This window comes from Sorex fumeus, unplaced genomic scaffold (genome assembly GCF_029834395.1).
Source record: "Sorex fumeus unplaced genomic scaffold, SorFum_2.1 ptg000075l, whole genome shotgun sequence".
NCBI classification, from domain to species: domain Eukaryota; kingdom Metazoa; phylum Chordata; class Mammalia; order Eulipotyphla; family Soricidae; genus Sorex; species Sorex fumeus.
Window position 1 is genome coordinate 5,068,181 of NW_026606132.1, and position 25,859 is coordinate 5,094,039.

Consider the following 25,859-nt stretch of genomic DNA (forward strand, 5'->3'; position numbering starts at 1 on the left):
CAGCCGACCAAGTTTGTTCCTCATTTCCACATATAGTCCCCCAATTCCCACCCCTCCACCCAGTGATCCCTGAGGACAGAGCCAGCAGTAGGCCCTGTAAGCCACTGGGTATGATCCCAAAACCAAAAAAATATTGTAATGCCAGTTTTACTAGAAATAATACTTTTATCAGCAATTTATATTAAGATTTATGATATTGAATATTGGGTCTAGAGGAAGGATACTGATGATACTTTTTCAGCAATCTTTCAGGTTAATAAAATACCTGCATAGATTTTATAAACAAGCAGATCACATAAGGCTTTCTGTTTGTTCTGAAAGAAATCTGTTGGAAAGAGCTGAATAGGCTGAGTGCATGCTTTATATGCAGGAGGCCTGGGTTTTGTCTTGGGCAGTGTCTGGAGCCCCCAGCCCAGGTCTGGAGTAACCCCGAAGGTCCACCATATGTAGCCCCCAAACGAGAAAGAACCCAAATATATTACAGATAGGTTAGAATATGAGAGCAGCATGTTGAAGCTTGGAGAGATGCAGCTAGATTTCTGAGCTCCCTGGGTATCTGGCAATACAGAGCCATTAATAACCTATCCTTAATTTCCAGTTCAGCCGGAGATTGTCCTAGCCGGAAAGATACTGCCCTATTTGACTCTCAAATCAGGCGCCTCGGTGTCTGAAATAAAACAACCTAGGCTCCCCTGAAAAGGGGGAAATTTATAGAACAAAAACAAAAAACAATGAATGAAGCTCAACATGTAATTTTTTCCCCTATTAAAAAAAAGCTGCATCTGGAGAGAAACCAGGCTTTCATTTGTTCACCAATTTCAGCCCTCTCCTTTTCTCCCCAAATACGTTGGAGTTAGACTCTCCCTAAAGCCATATAAGCGCTTTGTGATCTTATTTGGCCATTTCATTTTTTTTTCCTTTTTGGGTCACACCCAGCAATGCACAGGGCTTACTCCTGCCTTTACACTCAAGAATCACTCCTGGCGGTACTCAGGGGACCATACGGGATGCTGGGAATCGAACCTGGGACGGCCGTGTGCATGGCAAACGCCCTACCCGCTGTACTATCGTTCCAGCCCCTGGACATTTTATTTTAAGTTCCTTTTACAGGCTGAATATTTGTTACCACCCCTGGCTCCCATGTCCTGTTTGGCAGTGGGTCCTTTGAGAGATGGGTAGGATTAGATGTCATGAGCTTGGGTTCCTGGTCTGATAGATTAATGGTCTCTTAAGAAATGACACCAGAGGTTTGCTCTATCCTCCTCCATGAAAATATAGGGAAGAAAAGGTGGTTGCCTATAAGCCAAGAGGAAAGGCCTTCGAATGAAATCTTGTGGTCACCTTGACCTTGGGACTTCCAGACTTCAGAACAATGGGAAATTGTTTAGCCAACTAGGCTATGGGAATTTTGTTCTGGTAGCCTAAGCAAACTAATAGAGTTCATTTTTTTTGGCCACACCCAGTGATGCTCAGTGGTTATTCATGGCTCTGCTTTCAGTAATTACTCCTGGCGTTGCTCGGGGACTACGTGGGATGCTGGGGATCGAACCCGAGTCAGCTGTGTGCAAGGCAGATGCCCTACCCACTGTGCTATCTATCAGTCCAGCCCCCAATGGAGTTCTTTGGAGAGTGTTGATACTAGTCATGTGCATAAATATGCTGTACCAGGTCACAAGTAATATTACTTTCTATGATTCTCATTCATATAATCAATTGGATGCTGTTGCCTTGTTGGTTTCGGTCCCGTGCTAATTCAATTTTAAAGACATAAAGTCAGCTTTCCTCAACCTACAATGTAGGTAACATAATGACTGAAGCTTGGTATTGCTTTGGGGTGGGGTGATCTTTGGTGCTTCATGGCCTTGGGTTCCAGGCTTATCTTTAGTGCATGCATACCCACTTGAATCACACATATGTGGTTAACAGACTAGATTCTATTATCAACCGCAAGTTTTGTTGTGTTCTGTATTCTTATGTTGCCTATGTTTTTATTTTGGGAGCCTCCCTAGCAGTGCTCGGCCTGGCAGTATTGGAGGCTGCTAGGACTATACTCGGAAGTGTCGGAGGAAGAGCACATGGCACTAGGGATCAAACTTGGGGGCCTTGTGTATGCACGGCATGTACATAGGCCACTGGATGATCTCCCCAACTCTTTCCCTTTAGATCAGAGATATCCAAACTTATTTGACCTATTTCCCCCTTTTCAGAAAATCACTCAGCCCTCCCCCCCCCATGAAATTAAGTTAACAAACAGAAAGTACCCCTCAGTTGCACATGAGACTCTTACTACCACTGTCCCCCGTTTGTCATTCTTGTACCTCCTTGGGACAATGTCTCCTGCTGTGGTAAACACTACACTATACTATATTACAAGCTTTTTGGTTAGGATAGGATATCATGAGCGTAGAACTAACCCTAGTCTGAGAGGATTAATGATCTTTATTAAATCCATAAGTATTTTTTTGGACTTTTTGTGTCACACCCAGCAATGCTCAGGGCTTACTCCGGGTTATGCACTCAGGAATTATTCTTGACGGTGCTCAGGAGACCCTATGGTTGCTGGGGATCGAACCCTGGTCAGCCCTGTGCAAGACAAAGGCCTTATCCACTGTACTATTGCCCTACACAGTGTATTATCTCTCTAGCACATCACTGTTTCTTTTTTTTCTTTGGTCTTTTTGGGGTCACACCTCGTGATGCTCAGGTGCTACTCCTGGCTCTGCACTCAGGACTTACTCCTGGTGGTGCTCAGGGGACCATATGAGATGCTGGGGAATCGAACCCTGGTTGGCCATATGCAAGTCAAACACCCTACTCACTGGGCTATCATTCCAGCCCATCACTGTTTCTTATTTCTGTTGTTTCCAAATGTGTGACACTTTGAGTTTGAGTTCCCTGTCCACTCCATTAATACTTTGCTTGTATCTTCTTTGTAGCAGTTTAACAACTGGTCATGCAAGGACATGCCACGCCATAAGTCCTGGATCAGAGTTTTGGTATGAACCACAGTGAAGTACTTGAGTGTCATAATGCAGGTCAAGCACATGCCCTTGTAGCACCGTAAAGACCACGACAGCTTCCCCAGCTAGAGTGAGAATTCTGTGGGGTAACATTTTCTTTTTTTATTTTTCTTTTTGGGTCACACCCTGAGATGCACAGGGGTTACTCCTGGCTCATGCACTCAGGAATCACTCATGGCAGTGCTTGGGAGACTATATGAAAATTGAACCTGGGTCAGCCGCGTGCAAGGCAAATGCCCTACCCCTCCAGCCCGGGGTGAGGGGAATGGTGGGGGGGGGATGATATTTTCACTGTGATACTTGCCAGGTGTTCTGTGGGCTGCCCCCTGGTGCCTCAGGCTTCATGCAGAGGATGCCCTGGCTGCCCAGCTTCCTGTCTCCCTTTCTCTGTGAACAAACAGGACAGTGCCCAGGGAAGCACCACCTCGCCTCCTTTGCTCCTTAGGGCCTCACCCTCTTCCTGCTTACTATTACTCCTAGTAAAATTGACAGACTTTGTTTTTTTGGGCCACACCCGGTGATGCTCAGGGCTTACTGCTGGCTCTGCACTCGGGCAACACTCCTGGCAGTGTTCAGGGGACCATATGGGGTTCTAGGGATTATACCTGGGAGGCCGCGTGCAAGGCAAGTGTCTTATCCACTGTACTTTTTCTGGTCTCAAAATAGCACCTTTCTAGAAAGCCTTCTGGAAACCTGTACTGGGTATAGAGCAGAGGGCTGGTTTTGAGCCTTGGCTCACAGCAGACATTTTTGCTGTTCTTAAACATCTCTGCACGCACATACACAAAAAGAAAACACGCCAAAAGGTCCTTTTATTTTAAAATTAGTATTAGAATTGTTTTTTTTATTTCTGAGCCACACCTGACTGTGCAGGCTTTATCCTTGGCTCTCTGCTCAAGGGTCACTCCTGGAGGTGCTCAGGGGACATATTCAGTCCGGGGGTGTTGAACCTGGGTCAGCCATGTGGAAGGCAAGTGCTTTAACTCCTGTCCTATCTCACCAGCCCCAGTATTATAAATTTTTGACCGTTAAATGTGAATATAGGGCCAGGGATGTGGCCCCATGGTAGAGCATTTGCCTTGGATGTTGGAGGCCCTGGGTTCAATTCCTGGCACTGCCAGAACAAGAAGGAACTTTGAAAGACAGGAACTTTTCATTAAATGTCAAATTAGAAGAAGTAGATATTAGTGCCTTGTCATTTGAGTAAAGTGCTCCTTATTTAACTTATTTGAAACAGCCACAGATAGACATAATAGTCTAAGGGCTATTTTAATCAGATAGCTCTGAAATGAGGACTCTGTCTGGAAATACCCCACTCATTTATAATGAATTCATAAGAGACGGTTTTTGTTTGTTTTGAGGGTCATATCTGGCCGTGCTCAGGGATTACTCCTGCCTCTGAGCTCAGGAGTCACTCTTATCAGTGCTTAGGATACCATATATGGTGCTGGGGACCAAACACATTTCCAGTGAATTCATGCCAAAAGTATCTTGAGCAATGCATGATTTATGATTTTTTTCCCCTTTTGGGCAAGAGTTGTATTAATCTGTTTTTAATGTTTGTTGTTATTTTGGGACCACACCTGACAGTGCTTAGGGATCACTCCTGGTGGTGCTTGGGGGACCATATGCGGTGCCGGAAATTGAACGTGGGTTGGCCACATGCACAGCTAATACCTTAACTTCTGTACTGTCTCTTCAGCCCTCTATTTTTTATGCTTCTGCTGACAAATCAACGCTTTGACATTAAATAGGATGTATAAATATAATTATGTTGGTTAAAAATGTAAAAACTGGGCTGAAGAAAGCACAACAGAAATAGCAGATGCTTTGCATGTCAAAGGCCTGGCTTCAGTCCGTGACACAGCAACCCCCTAAGCACCAAGCTGGGAGTAGCTCCCAGAAACCACAAGCTGTGTCAACCTTCCGGAAGAAGTCACTTTTGAGGGCTGGAGTGATAGCACAGTGGGTGGGGCATTTGCGTTGCACGTGGCCGAACTGGGTTCGATTCCCAGCATCCCATATGGTCCCCTGAGCACCGCCAGGAGGAATTCCTGAGTGCATGAGCCAGGAGTAAACCCTGTGCATCACCGGGTGTGACCCAAAAGGAAAAAAAAAAAGAAACCACTTTTGAATTAGACAATTAGACATTAACTTGATCTGTAGAGAGGAGTCCTATTTGGGGGGTACATTCTTGCTGATCTGCCTTTTTCAGATGGCTTGTCTGGATGACCTCTGGGCAGAATTCACCTCTGCTTTGATTGCAACAAACAAGACTCTTGATGTTCATTTTCTGTTTTGAACACCCAGCAGTGCTCAGTGGCTACATCTGACTTTGTGCTCAAGAGTGACTTTAGTCAGTGATCAGGGGTGCAGTACTGGGGATTGAATGGGGGTCCACCATGTGCAAGGCAAGCGCCCCACCTCCTGAATTTTTTTTTCTCGGGCTGCTTGTTAAACCTGTAGTCAGGCACGGATCCACCTTCATAGCAGCAGTAGCATGGTTGAGTCCTGGGTGGGTCCTGCTTTTTGCCTGGGGCCGAAGTGTGAGTCACTGGGAGGAAGGGCTGAGTAAGCTTCAGAGAAGCCATTAGGGGCTGTGGATCATCTTGATTTGAAAGCATCATGAAGGTAATAGATCCGTTTCTGCTGAGCTGCCAGGAATGTTTTATCCTCCCATCTGACTGCATCTAGCACATTCTGTGTTACCAAAACGTGTGCGAAACTTTAGTTGATAAAATTGATAGGCAATGGTGCCTGAAAGTACAGTGGGTAGGGCCTTGCATGCTACTGACCTAGGTTCGATCCCCAGCATCCCATATGTTGCCCTGAGCACTGCCAGGAGTAATTTCTAAGTGCAGAGCCAGGAGTAAACCCTGAGCATCGCCGGGGTGACCCCCCAAAAAACAAACAAAAAAATTGATAGGCATTGTAAGGTGCTCACCAAATGTGACCAAAAATGTCCCATATCCTTATTTCTTCTCTGTGCTAGAAGCACTCTGATTTCTGCCTGATGTGAATTTGTTTTTTTTTTTGTTTTGGGGTCACACCCGGTGATGCACAGGGGCTATTCCTGGCTCATGCACTCAGGAATTCCTCCTGGCGGTGCTCAGGGGACCATGTGGAATGCTGAGAATCGAACCCGGGTCGGCCACATGCAAGGCAAACGCCCTCCCCGCTGTGCTATTGCTCCAGCCCCTGATGTGAATGTTTAGTGTCTATATTGGTACTGCATCTATGGTCTGGCGTCATCTTTTCCTCCCAAAAAGTATTTTTTCTATGGTCAGGAAAGTAAAAAGTTTCTGTGGAAAAAGCCGCCAGTTTGGAGTCATCACTGCCCCCAGCAGCTCTGCTGTGCTGTGCTGGACCATGCCTGGGGTAAAGTCCTCATCCACCTGCTTGAATCACTGCCAGTTTTCTGGCTGTGTGCACAGACCCAAGTGGATGCAGGTGTTTTTGTTTTTGTTTTTGTTTTTGTTTTTGCAGTCTGATGTGTCAAGGCCTAAACTTCAGCGAGTTCTTAAATTAGGACCACATCCAAAAATACCTCTCCCATTTATGGTGAATTGAGAGCAGAAGATTTTTTGATTGGGGGCCATACCTGGCCATGCTCGGGTATTACTCCTGCTTCTGTGCTCAGGGATCACTCCTGGCGGTTCTTAGGAATACATAGTTGATTCTGGGGAATCACACACATGTTGGTGTGTGCAAGGCAAGCTCCTTACCTATTTCTCGGTGAATTCATGCTAGAAGTATCTCAAGCAATGCATTTTTTAGTGAATTTTTGCTTTTGCCTTTTGGCAAGAGTTGTATTAACCTGTTTTTAGTGTTTGTTGTTATTTTGGGACCAAAGTGCTCAGGCATCACTCCTATGCGGTGCTGGGAATTGAACCCTGGTTGGCCACATGCAAGGCCAACACATTAACCTCTGTACTGTCTCTTCAACCCTGTGTTTTATGCTTGTGCTGACAAATTAACCCTTTGACAAACTACAGGACAGGAAATATAGTACAGCAGATAGAGTGCTTACCTTGCGTGCGGCTGACCTGGGTTTCATCCATCCCTGGCCTCCCATATGATCACCTGAGCCCGCCAGGAGTGATCCCTGAGTGCAGGGCCAGACTAAGCCCCAAACACAGCCAGGTATGGGCCCAAAACAAAACCTTTCTTGAAAGCCAATCTACTTGTTCTTTTTTTTTTTTAATTCCTCCTTTTCCCTTCATTGTCATTGCAGTGACCAATGGGATGCACACACATGCCTGGCTGTGGTGCTTGCCAAAGTTGACACTCTAATGGCAGTGCTCTCGCATATGCTCCCAGAGTCACAATCTTTAGCTGAAGCATGCTCATTCTAGTTAGGGGCTTGTCGGGAGTCTCTGGGGGTGCTTATTGCAGGTGCCTGCCAGGGCTCAAACTTCCTGGCGGTGGTGCTTGCACGCCTTTAGCTGCAGTGCTCACTGGGGGAATGGTTGGCATCCTTCTATTGTGCTTACATATACCCAGTGGTTCTGGCTTTCACAGGCAGCAGAACTGGCAGGACCATGTTGGACTCATGCGGTGCACCTGGGTTTGAACACATGACCACACACTGCCAACGCATAGCAGTTCTAAGCCAGGACTTTATAAACATTATATACTCTTTGACCCCCCCCCCTTTTTGCCTGACAAATGCAATATGCATGAGCACGGTCAGAAATACCTCAAATTCATTATGTGTTTACTTTTGCGTTAACTTTTGATTGTTGCACATTCAGAAAACTTTTACCGTTGACAGATTTTCCATGACTCCTTCATGGGGTTGTGACTCAGTTTAACAATCTAGGTTCTATGCCTCTGACCTGTTCCACCAGACCCCAGGCTGCTTGTTCTTAGTACAATGCTGACCGAGAGTCAGCACATATAGATAATTACCTGATTTAATTGGGATTTGACTAGTCCTTCTTGAATACTGCCAAAGCTTACATCATAAGCTGCTTCTTATTTTTGGTTTTTGGGCCACAGCTGGTGGTGCTCAGTGCTTACTTCTGGCTCTGTACTCAGGGATCACTCTTGGTGGTGCTTCTGGGGGTGACCATATGGGGTGTGGGGAATTGAACCTGGGTTGGCTTAGTGCAAAGCAAACACCCTTCCTGCTATACTCTCGTTCTTCCTTCTTTCCTTCTTTCTTCCTTTCCCTCCTTCCTTCCTTTTAAAATTCTTTTTGCTTTTTGGGTCACACCCGGTGCAGCACAGGGTTTACTCCTGGCTTTGCACTTGGGAATTACTCCTGACAGTGCTCAAGGGACCATCCATATGGGATGCTGGGAATCGAACCTGGGTCAGCCGCATGCAAAGCAAACACCCTACCCGCTATACTATCGCTCAACCCCTTGTGTTCGAATTTTTGTTTGGTCTTTGGACAACACCCAGGAGTGATGCTTTGGGATTACTCCCAGCTCAGTGCTCGGAGGTTGTGCCCAATAGTGCTCAGGGAACCATGTAGTGTCAGTAATTGAACACAAAGCCCACCCCAGGCAAAACCATGTGCTTTGGCCCTTTAAGCTAACTTCCCAGTCCAGTATCACATTTTCTTGTACATTTAACTTTAATATATTTTTACAATTTCTCTATACTTTTATTTGCTCGAGCGGGCCCAGTAACGTCTCCATTGGAGACTTTGTTGTTACTGTGTCTGGCATATCGAATACTCTCGGTAGCTTGCCGGGCTCTCCGAGAGGGGCGGAGGAATCGAACTCGGGTCGGCCATGTTGGCCGCTTGTAAGGCGAACGCCCTACCCGCTGTGCTATCGCTCCAGCATATTTATGTATAAATCTCATACTATTAAAAATAACTTGGAACTGGGGATGTAGCTCAGTGGTACAGCATTTACCTCTATGCCTGAGGGCCTGGGTTTGATCCCCGGCACTGGGGAGAAAGAAGATTTTCTTTTTTTTTTTAATTTTTTTTGCTTTTTGGGTCATACCTGGCAATGCACAGGGGTTACTCCTGGCTCTGCACTCAGGAATTATCCTGGTAGTGCTCAGGGGACCATATGGGATGCTGGGAATTGAACCTGGGTCGGCCATGTGCAAGGCCTTACCCGCTGTGCTATCGCTCCAGCCCCGAAAGAAGGTTTTCAGCATGGATTGGACTGGAAAGCTAGCTCCCCTTTACCCCTTCCACTCCTGTTGACTGCTGTGATATTGAGAGACTGTTTGGATTTTGTGTGGGGAGCAGCAGTTTTTCCTGTGCACTATGGTGCTCTGACTCATTCAGCTACTCATAAGTGTGGTTTTTATTTTTTTTTCTTGTTGGGTCACACCCAGCAATGCTCAGTGGTTCCTCCTGGCTCTGCACTCAGGAATTACTCCTGGTGGTGCTCGGGGAACCATATGGGATGCTGGGGATCAAACCCGGGTCAGCCTGCTGTACTATTGCTCTAGCCCCAGTGTGATTTTTTTTTGTGTGTGTGTGATGCCGGGCCTTGCTCGTGGAGGTATGCGCTGTCCCAGTGGGCCACACGTCTGTCCTCTAATTTTTGGTTTTAATGGGTGCCACACCTGGCAGTATGGGGGCTCTGGGATCACCAGACTACACTGGCATTGCTGGCGGGCATGTGGTTTGGGGGATTAAGGCCAGGGCCTTACAATATAGCAGGCATGTAATTTACTGCATGAACTGTCTCTGCAGCCCCTATTTTTTTCATATGTTTGTGGTGCCTGGAATTGAACTTGTCTCACACACAACCACAGCCTACCCCTAAACATTTTTTTAAAGAAGCCAATTTATTTTATTTATTTCTTTTTCTTTTTTGGGGGGGTCACATCCAGCAATGCTCAGGGGTTACTCCTGGCTTTGCACTCGGGAATTACTCCTGGCGGTGCTTGGGTGACCATATGGGATGCCGGGGATCGAACCTGGGTTGGTCGCGTGCAAGGCAAACGCCTTACCCGCTATGCTATTGCTCCAGCCCCTAAACATTTTAATTTTTTTTAATTTTTGCTTTTTGGGTCACACCTGGCGATGCACAGCGGATCCTCCTGACTATGCACTCAGGAATTACTCCTGGCGATGCTCGGGAGACCAAATGGGATGCTGGGGTTCGAACCTGTGTTGGCCGCATGCAAGGCAAATGCCCTACCTGCTGTGCTATGGCTCCAGCCCCACATTTTAATTTTTTAAAATGTTTTCTGAAGGTGGAATTTGGTCTGTTCCTGGTTCTGTGCTTAGAAGTGACCCCTGGCAGTGCTCAGGGGACCATATGTGATGTTGGGGATCAAATCAGGGTTCACTATATGCAAGGAAAGCACTGTACTCCCTGTACTGTCTCTCCAGCACCCTAAGAGTTGTGTTTTGCGGGTGAGCCCTACCCAGTGGTGCTTTGGGCAATTGGGTGGTATATCCCATGCAGTGTCAGGGATCGAACCTGGGTCATCCATGAGCAAGCACCTTAACACCGTGTACTACTATCTCTCTGGCCCTTCCTCCATGTATTTTTGATTTGGGGCCACATTCAGCAGTTCTCAAAGCTTACTCCTGACTCTGTGATCAGGAATCACTATTGTGGGGACTCAAGGATCATGTGGGGTTCTGGGGACCCATCCTTACAGTTTTTAAAGTAAATTTTCAAAAATACTCAAAAATGGAGTAAATAGTGTGAGGAAACCCCTATCCCAAGATCATACTTTCATAATCTTTTTTTGGGGGCCATGTCTGGCTGTGCTTAGAGCTTATTCCAGGCTCTGAACTTGGGGATCACTCTTGGCTGCTTTGGGGGACCCAATGGGGGTATGGGTAAGGCAAGCATTATAGCCACTGTACTCTCAGTCATAATATTTTCATAGTCTTTATTTTTTGCCTTTTTGGCTATATGGGTCATACCTGGCGATACCCAGGGGTTACTCTTGACTCTGCACTCAGGAATTACTCCTGGCAGTGCTTGGGGGACCCTATGGGATCGAATCCAGGTCAGCCACATGCAAGGCAAATGCCTTACCCACTGTACTATTGTTCTGGCCCCACTTTCATCATCTTAAGCAGATACTTTTGCTTTTATGTAGTCTCTTTGTCTCTTAACACACATGGGTGACTTCTTGGTCTAATTTATCACTTTTGATGACAGCTGTCTAAATTGCTCTGATAGATAAATGTTTCTTAACCTCTACATGCAATCAAGTATTTGTGCGCTGTAATACTTTGATTGAGAGTAGCTCGCCCACACGGCAGGGCCTGGCAAGCTCCCTGTGACGTATTCGATATGCCAAACACAGTAACAACAAAGTCTCCAATGGAGACGTTACTGGGCCCGCTCGACCAAATACTTTGATTGACACAACTGTATTTTATTTTTCAGATCAGTGATGATGAACCAGGTTTTGACCTCGACTTATTTTGTATTCCTAATCACTACATCGAGGATTTGGAGAAGGTGTTTATTCCTCATGGACTAATTATGGACAGGTTAGTAAGCTCTTACATTGATGTTCTTTGTTTTTTCTCTTACCTTCATTTCAAGTGGCAGCAACTCTTTTGCATTAGTATTAGACCATACATGAGGCCAGTTTGTCAATAATAGCTGCTTTTAGTTTTCAAAGCCCTGTTTACAAGGAAAGGAGGCAGGACTTACTAATTACGCAGTCTAAGTTATGATATACGGAGAGTCCATGGGGAGTAGAATAAAGTATACACTTGAGTGCAATTGAAAGAATAAACTCTAGTCCCAGAGTCTTTGATTTCTCAGCCTTGAACAGAGTGATGGGCCAGAACTGAAGCGCATGAAGGTAAGGTCAGATTTTCTTGATTATCTGCTTTTAGCTAGAAATCCTCCCCCACCCCCGAAATGAATGCCATTAGAATTAGCTGGTCTTGTGTCTGGCTGTTTTTATTTTCTTTTGGGCCACACTTGTTGGTACTCAGGCTTCTTCCTGGCGCTGGGCTCTGGAGTTGCTCCTGGTGGTGCTGGGAGCCCAGAGAGGGACTGAACCTCAGTCTGCTGCATGCAGGGCCTTGCTGTACTATCCATCTGTCCTGTGTCTGGCTATATATATATTTTTTTTTCTTTTTGAGAAAAATCCACATTTATTATATGGAAATATATTCATACTTTCTCAATAATTAAAAATAAATATTAAAGAACTGTAATTTGCAAAGTTACTCATAGTTGTTTTAGACACACAGTATTGTAGCACTGATCCCACCACCAGTGTCAACTTCCTTCCAACAATATTCCCAAGCTCCCTTCCATATTTCTCCCCTTTTTTAATTAAAAAATTATACCAGTGTTGTTATAAAATGTACTGACAAGGAAGACTATAAATGAGAAAAGATAAAAGTTCTTTCCTTTGCCCTCCTGTGCACATTTCCTCTCTCTCTACACACACACACACACACACACACACACACACACACACAAAATGCATGGGTAGCACTGCACTGTCCTCCCGTTGTTCATCGATTTGCTTGAGCGATCACCAGTAACGTCTCACAACAAATTGTGAGACTTGTTACTTTTTTTTTTTTTTTGGCGTATTGAATATGTCACGGGGAGCTTGCCAGGCTTTGCCTTCCGGCCAAGACACTCACTCTCAGTAGCTTGCAAGCTGCCGGGCTCTCTGAGAGGGACAGAGGAATCGAACCCAGGATGCATGGGTACTCTATGTAAATATAGTATGTAAATATACCTGTATATTTGCAGGGGCGGGGGAGCAGGGTGGGGGTGGGCGCACCGGAGCACACTGCCACAGACTGCCGGCCACACTCAGGCGTACTCTGTACTCAGGAGTGACCCCTGGTGGTACTCAAAGGACATTGTGCAGTGTCAGCCACATGCAAGGCCTGTGCCTTAACCCCTGTACTATCTGACTCATCTACTTTTTGTTGCTGTTGATTTGGGGGCATACTCTGCTGTACTCATGGCTTATTCCTGGCTCTGTTCAGGGATTACTCCTGACAGGGCTGTGTGGTGCCAGGGATTGATTCTGGGTCAGCCATTTGCAAGGCAAGTGCTTTACCTGCTGTACTATCTCTCTGGCCCTCATAGGCTTTTTAACATAAAGGCATAAAGACCTAAAGTAGATCTGAAATTTTTATAGTAGTGCATTCAGAATGAGCCCATATATTGATGTATGACTGAGCATGTTGTGTAACCTTGTACTTTCTCAATATTCCATGATTGCTCTTACCTGTTTCCTGTTCATGAACATGTAAGATCTTGTTCTTTTGCTATTACTGAGCGTTCTAAAAAGGAACAAATATCCTTTTCCACTTGTTTGGACACTTGATCAATTTTGTGTGGAAATTCTGGGTCAACTGTTGAATCCAGTATTGGATACTGCCAAATTATTCCTAAGAGGTTGCAATAATTGGTAGATTCCCACCGGTATATGAGAGTTCCTTTCTCCTGCCAGCCTCTTCGAATACTTTAAGTTATTAGGGAGATGTTATTTACTCAGAACTTGCCAATCAGTGAGGTGAAAAGGGTATTTTCATTTGAATTTGAGTATTTTAGACTTAGTAAAGATATCATGACATGTTCGATGTTTGAAATGCTTTGTTTTTGGTTCGGCGGGGACCAACACCCAGTGCTACTTGCAGGCTGTTCGCAGCTCAGTGCTTGTGGGATCATGCAGAGCCATGAATTAAATCTGGGCTTCCTGCATACAGAGCATGCATTTCAGCCCCTTGAGCTATCTATCTCCCTAGCCTTGTTTGGAATTTTTAATTTTCACCTTGTAAGCAAGAATATATTTTGTGGGATCAAACCTGGGGGACTGCATGGTATAGCATGTGCCCTCACCTTTATTTTGTATTTATTTTTATTTTTATTTATTTATTTATTTGCTTTTTGGGTCACACTTGGCAATGCACAGGGGTTACTCCTGGCTCTGCACTCAGGAATTACTCCTAGCTGTGCTCAGGGGACCATATGGGATGCTGAAATTCAAACCTGGGTCGGCCCACATGCAAGGCAAATGCCCTACTCGCTGTGCTATCACTCCAGCCCTGTGCCCCCACCTTTAAAGGAATGAATTTTGTGGGTGCTGGAGAGGGGGATCAACGAGCTGAGTGCATGCTCTGCATGCAGGATGCTTGGGCTCAGTCCCTGGTCCCACAATCATTCCATGAGGATTGCTCAGAGTGACCCTCGGCTTACAGCTAAAGTAGCCTTTGAGCACCGCTGAGTGTGGCCCTAAAACCAGAGTTTAAATGTGTGACTTTCATTGGAGGTGTTTTTTTTTCTTTTCTTTTTGCAGTGCCAGGAGATGGTGCCCAGGGTCTCACAGATGCCAGATGAGTTCTCTGTTGCGGGACTACATCCTGGGCTCTTGTTCTGGGGCAGCTGGAATGTGTGAAGGTTGTTTGCGATGACACTGAACTATATCTCTGTTATAATACCAATTGCTTCCCAATTGATTGATTCCCACAGGACAGAGCGGCTCGCTCGTGACGTGATGAAGGAGATGGGAGGCCATCACATTGTAGCCCTATGTGTGCTCAAGGGGGGCTACAAATTCTTTGCTGACCTGCTGGATTACATCAAAGCACTAAACAGAAACAGTGACCGATCAATTCCTATGACCGTCGATTTCATCAGACTAAAGAGTTACTGCGTAAGTATGATCCTTTAAAAAATAAAAACAGGTTTTCCAGTGGGACTTATTTTCGTTCTGCACAGCATACTTACATGTTCCATGCACTTGGTCACAGTACTATTTTCTAATGTATTCACTAGTGCTTTCTGGCAAGTGGATATTATTATTAATCTTTTTAAAAAATTGTCACGTTTCAGGCTTTCTACTTATTGTTAAGGTTTTGTTTTGTTTGTAATTTGAAAAGTCACCTCTTAGGAATTTCTGTTGCACTTTTGAGTTACATTGGTGGGGTGTGGTTTGGGGCCACACCTTGTGTTGCTTAGGGTCTGTTCCTGGCTCTGTGTGATGAGTGAACCCTGGTGATGCTCAGGGGTTCAAATGTGGTGGTGGGGATCGAACTAGGGAACTGGGATGGAATGCATGGCTTGTCTTTAAGGCAAGCACCTTACCTTAATACTTAATACCTCTATACTATCTCTCTGAGCCATTCGGAGCTACTTTTCTCTTTAACTGTCTTTACTGATGGTGAAGGTTTGTTGGTGGGGATGATGTAAGTTATTTGCAGCTAGGTCTGATAAATGAGGTTTTTTGGGGTTTTTTTTTTTTGCTGTTTTTGGGTCACACCCAGCGATGCTCAGGGGTTACTCCTGGCTCTGCACTCAGGAATCACTCCTGGCGGTGCTTGTGTGGGGGACCATATGGGATGCTGGGGATCGAACCCGGGTCGGCCACGTGCAAGGCAAATGCCCTACCCACTGCTCCAGCCCCTGATAAATGAGGTTTACTAAGTGCTTCCTAGAGAGCATGGAGAGGAGAGCACTGGCACAGTGGAGAAGCCGCTCTTGGTTTAGCCACTCTGCCTGTGTCTCAAATGCTTTCAGTAGCGAAACAGCAAGCCATGTTAACACTGCTTATGGATTGAACCAGAATCAGTGGGATTAAAAAAATGTGGTCATGGTACATACACATGTATTTAATTAAAATAACTTCGTTAACGTATTTTGGGGGTGGAAGTCAGAGCTGGCATACTCTGGGCTATTTCTGGTTCTTTGCTCAGGAGAGACCTCTGGTGGTGCTTGAGGGACCATATGTTTTGCTGGGGAACAAGTAAGGATTGACTGCATATACAAGGCAGTGCCTTTACCCCTGTACTTAATTTAACTTAAAAAAATTTTTTTTCAATTATAAGCAGTGGTGTTCAAGGCTTACTCATGGCTCTATGCTCAGGGATAATTCAGCAGGGCTTGGGGGGGTCAAACTTGGCTACTTGCATGGCAGATACCCTATCTGCTCTGTAGTATCTCTCCGGCCCCTCCACTATTTTATTTTTTTTTTTTTGCTTTTTGGGTCACACCCAGCCGATGCTCAGGGGTTACTCCTGGCTCTGAACTCAGGAATCACTCCTGGAGGTGCTTGGGGGACCATATGAGATGCTGGAAATCGAACCTGGGCTGGCCGTGTGCAAGGCAAACGCCCTACCCGCTGTACTATTGCTCCAGCCCTCCATTATTTTTCAAAAAAAATTTTAAATGTATTTTTTAATGAATCACCATGATATATAGTTGAAGACTTAAAAACTTTAATGATTGTGTTTCAATCATATAATGATCGAGTATCCACCCATCCCTCCACCAGTTTCCATTCTCCACCACCAGTGTTCCCAGTATCCCTCCCACCACCCCCATCCCATCCCCACTCCTGCCTCAGTGGCAGGCACATTCCCTTTACTCTCTCTTTCCTTTTGGGTTTTATGGTTTGCAATACAGGTAGTAAGTGGCCATCATGTTTGCTTTATAGTCTACTTTCAGCATGCATCTCCCATCCTGAGCGAGCCCTTCAAGTATCATTCACTTAGTGGTTCCTTCTCTATCTCAGCTGCCTTTTTCCCCAGCATGTGAGGCCGGCTTCCAAGCCATGGAGCCTTTTTAATATTATCCTTGGGTGATAGTCTTCCATTCTGTTACTTTATGTTCCACAAATGAGTACAGTCATTCTATGTCTGTCCCTCTCTCTCTCTGACTCATTTCAATTCGCATGATATTCTCCATGTTGATTAACTTATATGCAAATTTCATGATTTCATCTTTTCTAACAGCTACATAGTATTCCATTGTGTATATTTACCAAAATTTCTTTAACCAGTCATCTGTTCTCGGGCACTCGGGTTTTTTCCATATTCTGGCTATTGTAAATAGTGCTGCAGTAAACATACAAGTGCAGATGTCATTTCTACTATAGTGTTTTGAATCTCTGGGATATATTCCCAGAAGTGGTATTGCTGGGTCAAATGGGAGCTCAATTTCTAGTCAGCATTCCCACCAGCAATGAAGGAGAGTCCCCTTCTCACCACACCCACGCCAACACCGTTTGTTTTTTAATTTTCAAATTTCTATTGAGATTTGCTTTACCTCTCAAAATCAGTGTGATCTTGACATGTGAATTTTGTCATACCCAATTTCTTTGGTGATTGGGAATGTTTGAATTTTATTATTCCAGACCAGAATTGTTCAAACCTTCTTTCCAGGAGAAAAAAATCACTAGCCCCCTAGAAATCTAGGGGGACAAACAGAGAGGGTCCCTACCACCCCTCTGGATTGTTCTAGCCCACTTGAGGAGTCCCTGCTCTCTACCGTTTTGGGTTATGTGTTGGTGTCATAGTTCCTATGAGTCGCCATTTTCCTTAAACAGTGGACCCTCTCAGACCAGAGAGCTAGCTCAGCAGGCTAGGCCACCTGCTTTGCATATGGTAGACCAAGGTTCCGTCCCCAGCACCGGATATTGCTCATACCCCCACAAGCGCCAGCACGGAGCTTAGAAATAACCCCTGAGAACTGCCAGTTGTGGCCCTTGAGCCCTCCAGGAAGAAAGGAATGCTCCTAGGTTCTTTAATACTAGGTCAGAGGCCAGGAGTTAGCCCAATTGACTGACTGTGCAAAATGTGTGTGTGACACCCCGGATTGGATCCCTGGCAGCTTACAGACCCTCAGTAGCTCTGCTGGTGTGACCTGGGCCCAACAGCACCACACTGCCAGGCCTAAGCACTGAACTGTCAGGCCCACTTACTGAGGCTCAGTACTTTGGGGAATGACCCCCATGTTCCCTGAACACTGCAAAGGAGCCCCCCTCCACCATAAAATTAAAACAAAGGAAACATCCATGAAAATCAAATGAAATTTAGTACATTTGTTTGGTTGCTGCTGCTTTCTGAAGCAGTATTATCTCTGTGCCTTCTATTTCTTTTTTTCGAGGAGAGCAAAACCACTCCTCAGTCTTTAGCATTCAACCTTTATTCTCTCCGTTAATTATTAATTACCGCAGCCCAAGGCTTTGCCCTTTTCTACATTCCCATCAGTTGCGCTGCTGTGGTGCAACCATTTAAGTCCAATGAGCCCAATTCCCCGGGCCCATTAAAAGCTCTTCCTTTGTGGCACTTTTTTTCCTACTCAGAAACTCTACTTCATTTAGGACTTGCTCGAATTCAAGATGCGTTTAAGCACAGACTTAGAATTTTTACATAGCTTAAGTTGGTCATATACGTGGATATATGCACACTCGCGTGTTGCTGGTCTATGCTAAGATCTAAATCTAGACAGTTGTAGTATCACTATAGCTTTCTGCCCTTTCCTGTGTTGCCGTTTAAGGTAGAAACAGGTCCTTATGGGGCTCAGTAGGAGAACCATTTGATAGGATATGTAAGGCCCTGGGCTTATTCCCTGACACTACCCCCAAAACAAGCTGAAAAAGAAAGCCGGCAACTTATGGTACACCCTATGATTGATTTTCCTTTTCCTTTTTCCTTTCATTTATTTATTTTGGGGTGCACATGACAGTGCTCAGGGCTTGCTCTTGGCTCTGTGTTCCCTGGCTCTACCTCCAAAACAGGCTGAGATATATATCTTTGTTTTTTCCTTAAATTTTTATTAGTGAAACACCATGAGGTACAGTTATAGACTTACAAATTTTTGTGCTTGGGTTTCGGTTATACAATGATCGAATACCCATCCCTCCACCAGTGCCCATTCTCCACCACCACTAATCCCAGTATCCCTCCCACCCCCCATCCTCTCCTTCCCACCCTACCTCTGTGGCAGGGCATTCCCTTTTCTCTCTCTCCTTTTGAGTGCTGTGGTTTGCAAAAGAGACATTGAGTGGCAATCATGTTCGGTCTATAGTCTACTCTCATCACGCATCTCCCATCGTGAGAGGAACCTCCTAACACCCTTTACTTTGTGCTCCCTTCTCTATCTGAGCTACCTTCTCCCCTAGTGTGTGCGGCTGGCCTCAAAGCCATGTGAGATTTATATATATATATTTTTGCTTTTTGGGTCACACCCGGTGATGCACAGGGGTTATTCCTGACTCTGCACTCAGGAGTTACCCCCGGTGGTGCTCAGGGACCATTTGTGATGCTGGCAATTGAACCCTGGTTGACCACGTGCAGTTCCCTACCCACTGTGCTATTGCTCCAGCCCAACAGGCTGAGATTTTAAAAAGTCATGAACTTAAGGTCTGTCACTGTCACTGTCCTCCCGTTGTTCATTGATTTGCTCGAGTGGGCCCAGTAACGTCTTCATCGTGAGACTTGTTGTTACTGTGTTTGGCATATCGAATACGTCACGGGGAACTTGCCAGGCTTTGCCATACGGGCGAGATACTCTCGGTAGCTTGCCAGGCTCTCTGAGAGGGGTGGAGGAATCAAACTCGGGTCGGCCATGTTGGCTGTGTGCAAGGCAAACACCCTACCGGCTGTGTTATCGCTCCAGCCTTGAACTTAAGGTACATCTTCTTTTTTTCTTTTTGGGGCATACCTGGCATTGCACAAGGGTTACTCCTGGCTCATGCACTTAGGAGTTACTCCTGGCGGTGCTCAGGGAACCATATGGGATGGTGAAAATCGAACCCAGTCCAGCCACATGCAAGGCAAACACCCTACCCCCCATGCTATCGCTCCAGCCCCCTTTAGGTACATCTTGTGGTTGCCTTTTTTGGGGGGCACACCTGACAGTGCTCAGGGATTACTCTTGTCTCTGTGCTCAGGAATCATTCCTGGTGTGACTTGGGGGACCATATATGGTGCCAGGAATCAAACTCTGGGTACTTCATGTACAAGGCAAGCTACCTACCTGCTGTACTATCACTCCTGCCCCTCTTAATTCACTATCCCTTCCTTACACATTAGCAGTCTTGTCACTTTATGATATATATTTCATCCCTTTGGGGATTTGCACTGAATATTTTTATTTCTCAAACAAAACCCATTAAGGGGCTGGAATGACAGTACAGTGGGTAGGGCGCTTGCCTTAAATGAGGCTAACCTGGGTTTAATCCCTGGCATCCCATATTGTCCCCTGAGTCCTACCAGGAGTAATTCCTGAGTGCAGGGCCAAGAATAAACCCTGAGCATGCCAGGTATGGCCCAAGAACTGAAAAAAAAATTAAAACCCATTACAATGGGGGTTTAATGTTTCACGAAATATTTTGTAGTTATTATCAATTTGGGGCTGGAGCGATAGCACAGCGGGTAGGACATTTGCCTTGCACATGGCCGACCCGGCCGACCCAGGTTCGATTCCTCCGCCTCTCTCAAAGAGCCTGGCAAGCTACTGAGAGTATCTTGCCCACATTGCAGAGCCTGGCAAGCTCCCCGTGGCGTATTTGATAAGCCGAACACAGTAACAAGTGTCACAATGGAGACGTTACTGGGCCCACTCGAGCAAATCGATGAACAACGGGAGGACAGTGACAGTGACAGTGACACTTGAAGCAGTAGAAACACAGAGTAGTTTCATTCCATTGTGACTTGCAGTTTATCGGCTGGGGGCCCTCACCTGACAGTGCTGGGACTTCTCCAGGCACTTGCTGGGCTTGAAGAAAATGAGCTTTCCACAAGCAAAAAGCATGTTCTCAGCCTGTTGAGCTATTTCTGTGGCCCTGTACTATAGCTTAAAGAACACTTTATTTCAGTTGGTTTTAAACTGTAGAGGATTATTGATCTGAAGTCAACACATTTTAAAAAAAAATTTGTGAAAACCCAAACTGAAGCATAAGCATGTTGAGCTTCATTTTCACCTAAAGGAAAGGAGTATCCGTTCTTTCTAATGTGAATTTCTATGTCATTTTACTGCTAAACATAGGAATATAAAGCATCGGTATATTTTCTGTTATTTTGAAGTAACATTTCTACTCAATTTAATACTCATTAGCTTGTCATGGAAGATACTTATATATGAATATTTAAAAGCCAGGCAACTTAGGTTAAATCACAAATGGAGATTTAAAATTCCTTGCAGCATCATTAACATTGATGTTAGTGTAGCCTTAACCTGCTGATCCTGACCAGTTCAGTGTAGTGAGTTAACCTTTGATTGATCTGTACTAATTCCAAAGAAAAGCCCTGTGAACTGGCAAATGTTCTCAGAATATGTAAGGAGCAATAACAGTGTCTGCACACCTCTCTGCTTTTTCTTCAGAATAAAAATGTTAAATTTCTGATTCTAAAAACACTGCCCAAAACATAGAACACAGAAACTTGAGAAATGAATTAACTTACCCTAAAATCAACTACTGCTCTTTTTTTTTTTTTTTTTTTTTTTTGCTTTTTGGGGCTGGAGCTATAGCACAGCGGTAGGGCGTTTGCCTTGCACGCAGCCAACATGGCGACCCGAGTTCGATTCCTCCGCCCCTCTCGGAGAGCCCGGCAAGCTACCGAGAGTATCTCGCCCTCACAGCAGAGCCTGGCAAGCTACCCGTGATGTATTCGATATGCCAAACACAGTAACAACAAAGTCTCCAATGGAGACGTTACTGGGCCCGCTCGAGCAAATTGATGAACAACGGGAGGACAGTGATGCCAGTGATGCTTTTTGGGTCACACCCGGCGATGCTCAGGGGTTCTTCCTGGCTATGCACTTAGGAATCACTCCTGGTGATGCTTGGGGGATCATATGGGATGCTGGGGATTGAACCTGGGTTGGCCGTGTGCAAGACAAATGCCCCTACCCACTGTGCTATCGCTCCGGCCCCTGCTCTTATTTCTAATGCTTTCTTTTTATTCATTTTTTGGGTGCCACACCCAGCAATTCTCAAGGATTACACCTTGCACTCAGGGATCGCTTCTGATGGGACATAGAGGGACCATATCTAGTGCCGGAGATGAAGTCCGGGTCAGCTGTATCCAAAGTGAGCACCCTATCTCCTGTACTATCTCTCCAGCTCCTCTAATTCTTTATTAAACTTTTTCTGAAGGGAGGATTTGGACCACACTTGGTGATGCTCAGGCTGCTCCCAGTGGTGCTCAGGGGACCTTCTGGTGCTGGAAATTGAACCTGAAGCTCTTGGATGCAGAGCATGTGCTCCAGCTCTTTGTGTCATCTCACTGGTCCTTCACTATTCTCAATTCCCAGCACCACATATGCTCCCCCAAGTACCACCTGGCGTGATCCCTGAGCACAGAGCCAATAATGGTCCATGAGCACCACTGGGTGTGGTCAAGATCCCATCCAGCACCACATGTTGGTTCCCTGAACACAGTCAAGAGTAAGCCCTGAGTACAGCCAGGTATAATCCCCAAATCTAAAGAAATAAATTCCTCGCTGTGCACACACACATACTATACTTTATGTCCTCTTCTGAAGATAGTGTTACAGAGGGGGGTGCACAGCGATAGTACAGTGGGTACGGCACTTGTCTTGCAAGTGGCCAATGCTGGTTTGATCCCCGCCACTCTGTATAGCAGGACTGATTCCTGAGTGCAGAGCCAGGAGTAACCCTGGGCACTGCTGGGTGTGGCCCCCAAACCAAAAATAAATAAATAAATAGTGTTGCATAAATTAACTCTTCGACTATAAGTGAGCGGTCTTCCAAATGCTGGGGCTTTTTATGGTCTTTTAGTACCTTCCAGCTGACTGTGAAGTGGTTTGAAGACCTCTGCTCCACTGGTCCTCTGTCCCCAGAGGAACTAGCGTGTCAAGATCCCCACAGCTCATCTCTTCATCTTGCTTTTGCCATGGAAGCAGCAAGAGTTCTTGCTGTGCTGGGGGTGATTTCCGTTTTTTCACCATTTTCTGAGAGAGGAGCCTCACCTCTTCCGGTTTGGGGTGTTGTAGCATGGACTTCTTCGGGGCCACACTCCTGGCTGCAGTGCTTGCATATGTTCTCAGTCATGGAGCTCACTGCAGGACTCACCCTTCAGGTGTGGTGCACGCACAACCGAATGGTACACACTCTGCTACAGTGTGGCTGGAAATAGCTCTTGGCTCCAGCCCTCTCAGATATGAGCTTCCAGAACTCTGAACATAGAATGGTCAAGTTAGCCCTCGGGATCAAACTCATGGTCTCATGCTTGCAAGGCTGCCGCTGCAGTACCCCTGGCCATTTCCCAGCCACGAAGACTTCCCATGATGCTGGGTGTGGCCATTTTTGGCATTTCTCACAAAAAGACATTGATAGTTGCAGTTGTAATTTGCCGTCAGCTGTGGTTTGTTGTAGAAGTTTTTTTTTTAAGTTTAATTGAGGCATTACTTTATAAGATTGTATATTTTAGGGGTACTGTGTTACATGTAACTCTGAAAGTACCAATATATATTTTTTTCTTTTTGGGTCACACCCGGCATTGCACAGGGGTTATTCCTGGCTTATGCACTCAGGAATTACTCCTGGCGGTGCTGGGAATCGAACCCGGGTTGGCCGCATGCAAGGCAAACGCCCTACCCACTGTGCTATCGCTCCAGCCCCATGTTGTAGAAGTTTTGACATAGGAATGTGATGGGACTGGAGTGATAGTACAGTCGATAGGCTGCTAGCCTTGAATGCGGTCATCCTGGGTTCAACCCCTAGCACCTCTGTGGTCCCAGGAACCCTCCAGGAGTAACTCCTGAGTGTAGAGCCAGGTGTGGCCCAAAAAATTCAAAATTTTAAAAACCCCAACAATGGGGCTGGAGTGATAGCTCAGCGAGTAGTGCGTTTGCCTTGCACGCGGCCAAGCCAACCTGGGTTCGATTCCCAGCATCTTATATGGTCCCCTGAGCACCGCCAGGGGTAATTCCTGAGCGCAGAGCCAGGAGTGACCCCTGTGCATTGCCAGGTGTGACCCAAAAAGCAAAAAAAAAACCAAACCCCAAAATAGAAATATGCGTCTTAGAACAATGGCATGTAGTACTGTATAGACAGGGATGCCCTAGAAAGCTACATCAGTTCATAAAATGTGCAAATATATTTTCTGTATTTTTTTCTTTGCTTTTCGGGTCACAACTGGCGATGCTCAGGGGTTAGTCCTGGCTATGCACTTAGGAATTACTCCTTGCAGTCCTCAGGGATCATTTGGGATGCCAGGGATTGAACCCAGGTCAGCCACGTGCAGGGCAAACACCCTACCCACTTATACTATCACTCTGGCTATAGTGAGTTCAATTTTGTAGTCAGCTTTATTTTTTTTTACTAATATAGTTTAGTAAAATGATCATGCCTCAGGAAGGTTCAGGAAGAAAAGTTGTCAGGCAATGATATTTTGTGGGGTTAGTGTTGTGTGGGCCTTATGCAAAGGAAAAATTACCCTAGCTTTCTAGGGCATCCCTGTCTATACAGTACTACATGCCATTGTTCTAAGACGCCCATTTCTATTTTGGTTTTTTTTTTTTTTTTTGCTTTTTGGGTCATACCCGGCAATGCACAGGGGTCACTCCTGGCTCTGCGCTCAGGAATTACCCCTGGCGGTGCTCAGGGGACCATATAGGATTTATGGTATGTCCACACCAAATAACTTAGGAAAGCCACCGTGATTTAGTCCCATACCTTCCACCAGAGTGCCTGCTTCCCTCTACCATTGTCTCTGTCCCCTGATATCCCCTACTCAACCCTCTACCCTTGGGAAAGTTCAGTTCTGTCGACCACTCCTCATGTTGTCTTGCCTTTGACCATGTTATTCCTTTACTATATTTCTTTTTTTTTCTTTTTGGGTCACACCCAGTGATGCACAGGGGATACTCCTGGCTCATGCACTCAGGAATTACTCCTAGCGGTGCTCAGGGGACCAGAAGGGATTCTGGGAATTGAACCCGAGTCGGCCGCATGCAACGCAATTGCCCTACCCACTGTGCTATTGCTCCAGCCCCCTACTATATTTCTTTATCTCCCACGTACGAGAGATCATTCTGTATCTGTCCATCTCCTCTCTGACTTCACTCAGCATGATATTCTTCAGTTCCATCCACGTAGGAGCAAATTGAACAATTTTGCCTTTTGTTATAGCCAAATAGTGTTCCATTCTGTATACAGATCACAATTTCTTTATCCAGTCATCTGCTTTTTTGGCCACTTGGGTTGTTTCCAGATTTGGGCTAAAATGAATAGGGTTGCGGTGAACAGACGAGCACAATATCTTTTTGGGTCACACCTGGCGATGCACAGGGGTTAATCCTGGCTCTGCACTCAGGAATTACTCCTGGTGGTGCTCAGGGAACCATATGGGATGCTGGGACTAGAACCCAGGTCGGCCGTGTGCAAAGCAAACGCCCTACCCACTGTGCTATCACTCCAACCCCACAAATATCTTTTATGAAATAGAGTTTTGGGGTCCTCTGGAATAGTTTCTTACTGTGTCTCTTAGAAGAGGTCAGTAGTTTTCAGTCCATCTGTAGTCTCTGTAAGGATTTAATTAGTTGGAGGTAGGCTTTTTTTCTCCAGAAGAGTAGAAGTTAAATGTAGGTGTATCACTTTGATGTTGACATTCAATTGCCTAAAGCTAGTCTTCTGTAATCTCTCTCATTTGTCTGTCTGAAGCAAATGAACTGATTCGTGCCTTTCTCCTGCTCCTTGAATTAACCGAACTGAGCAAAGGTGAAAGGAAGTATTTGTTCCATTTAAATTGGCAGGCATGGGGATGTGTACCCCTTCTGGTATAAGGAAGCTTTCACACAAATAGAATTAGTACGATTTCTAGCCCTTTCTGATGGATTTTTACTTTGATGTGATTTTCAGGCAACTGAAGTTCTTACATAAGCACTTTAGAACATAAGGGTGCAGGATTCAGATTTCGTCCTATGAAACCACAAAATTAAAAAAATAAAAAATAAAATTAAGGGGGCGGAGAGATAGAAAAGTAAAATTAAGGGGGCTTATTGTAGTTCAATCCCTGGCATTTCATAGGTTCCCCTGAGCAGCACCCAGGAGTGACCCCTGAGCAAATTCAGGAGTGAGCCCTGAGCACTGCTGGGTCCCAACCCCCGCCCCATAAAAAGGAAATTAAGGAAATGAAAGAATGTGTTCAGAAAA

At 45.5% G+C, this 25,859-nt stretch overlaps 1 protein-coding gene across 1 annotated transcript in view; it reads left to right on the forward strand.

Annotated features, from left to right (window-relative positions):
- The window catches only part of HPRT1 (hypoxanthine phosphoribosyltransferase 1), a 63,606-nt gene that overhangs the window by 8,440 nt on the left and 29,307 nt on the right, over positions 1–25,859 (forward strand). Inside the window, exons 2-3 of the mRNA XM_056130180.1 lie at positions 11,354–11,460; positions 14,426–14,609. Of these exons, the coding sequence (XP_055986155.1) occupies positions 11,354–11,460; positions 14,426–14,609 (291 nt within the window). The remainder of the gene's footprint in view (positions 1–11,353; positions 11,461–14,425; positions 14,610–25,859) is intronic.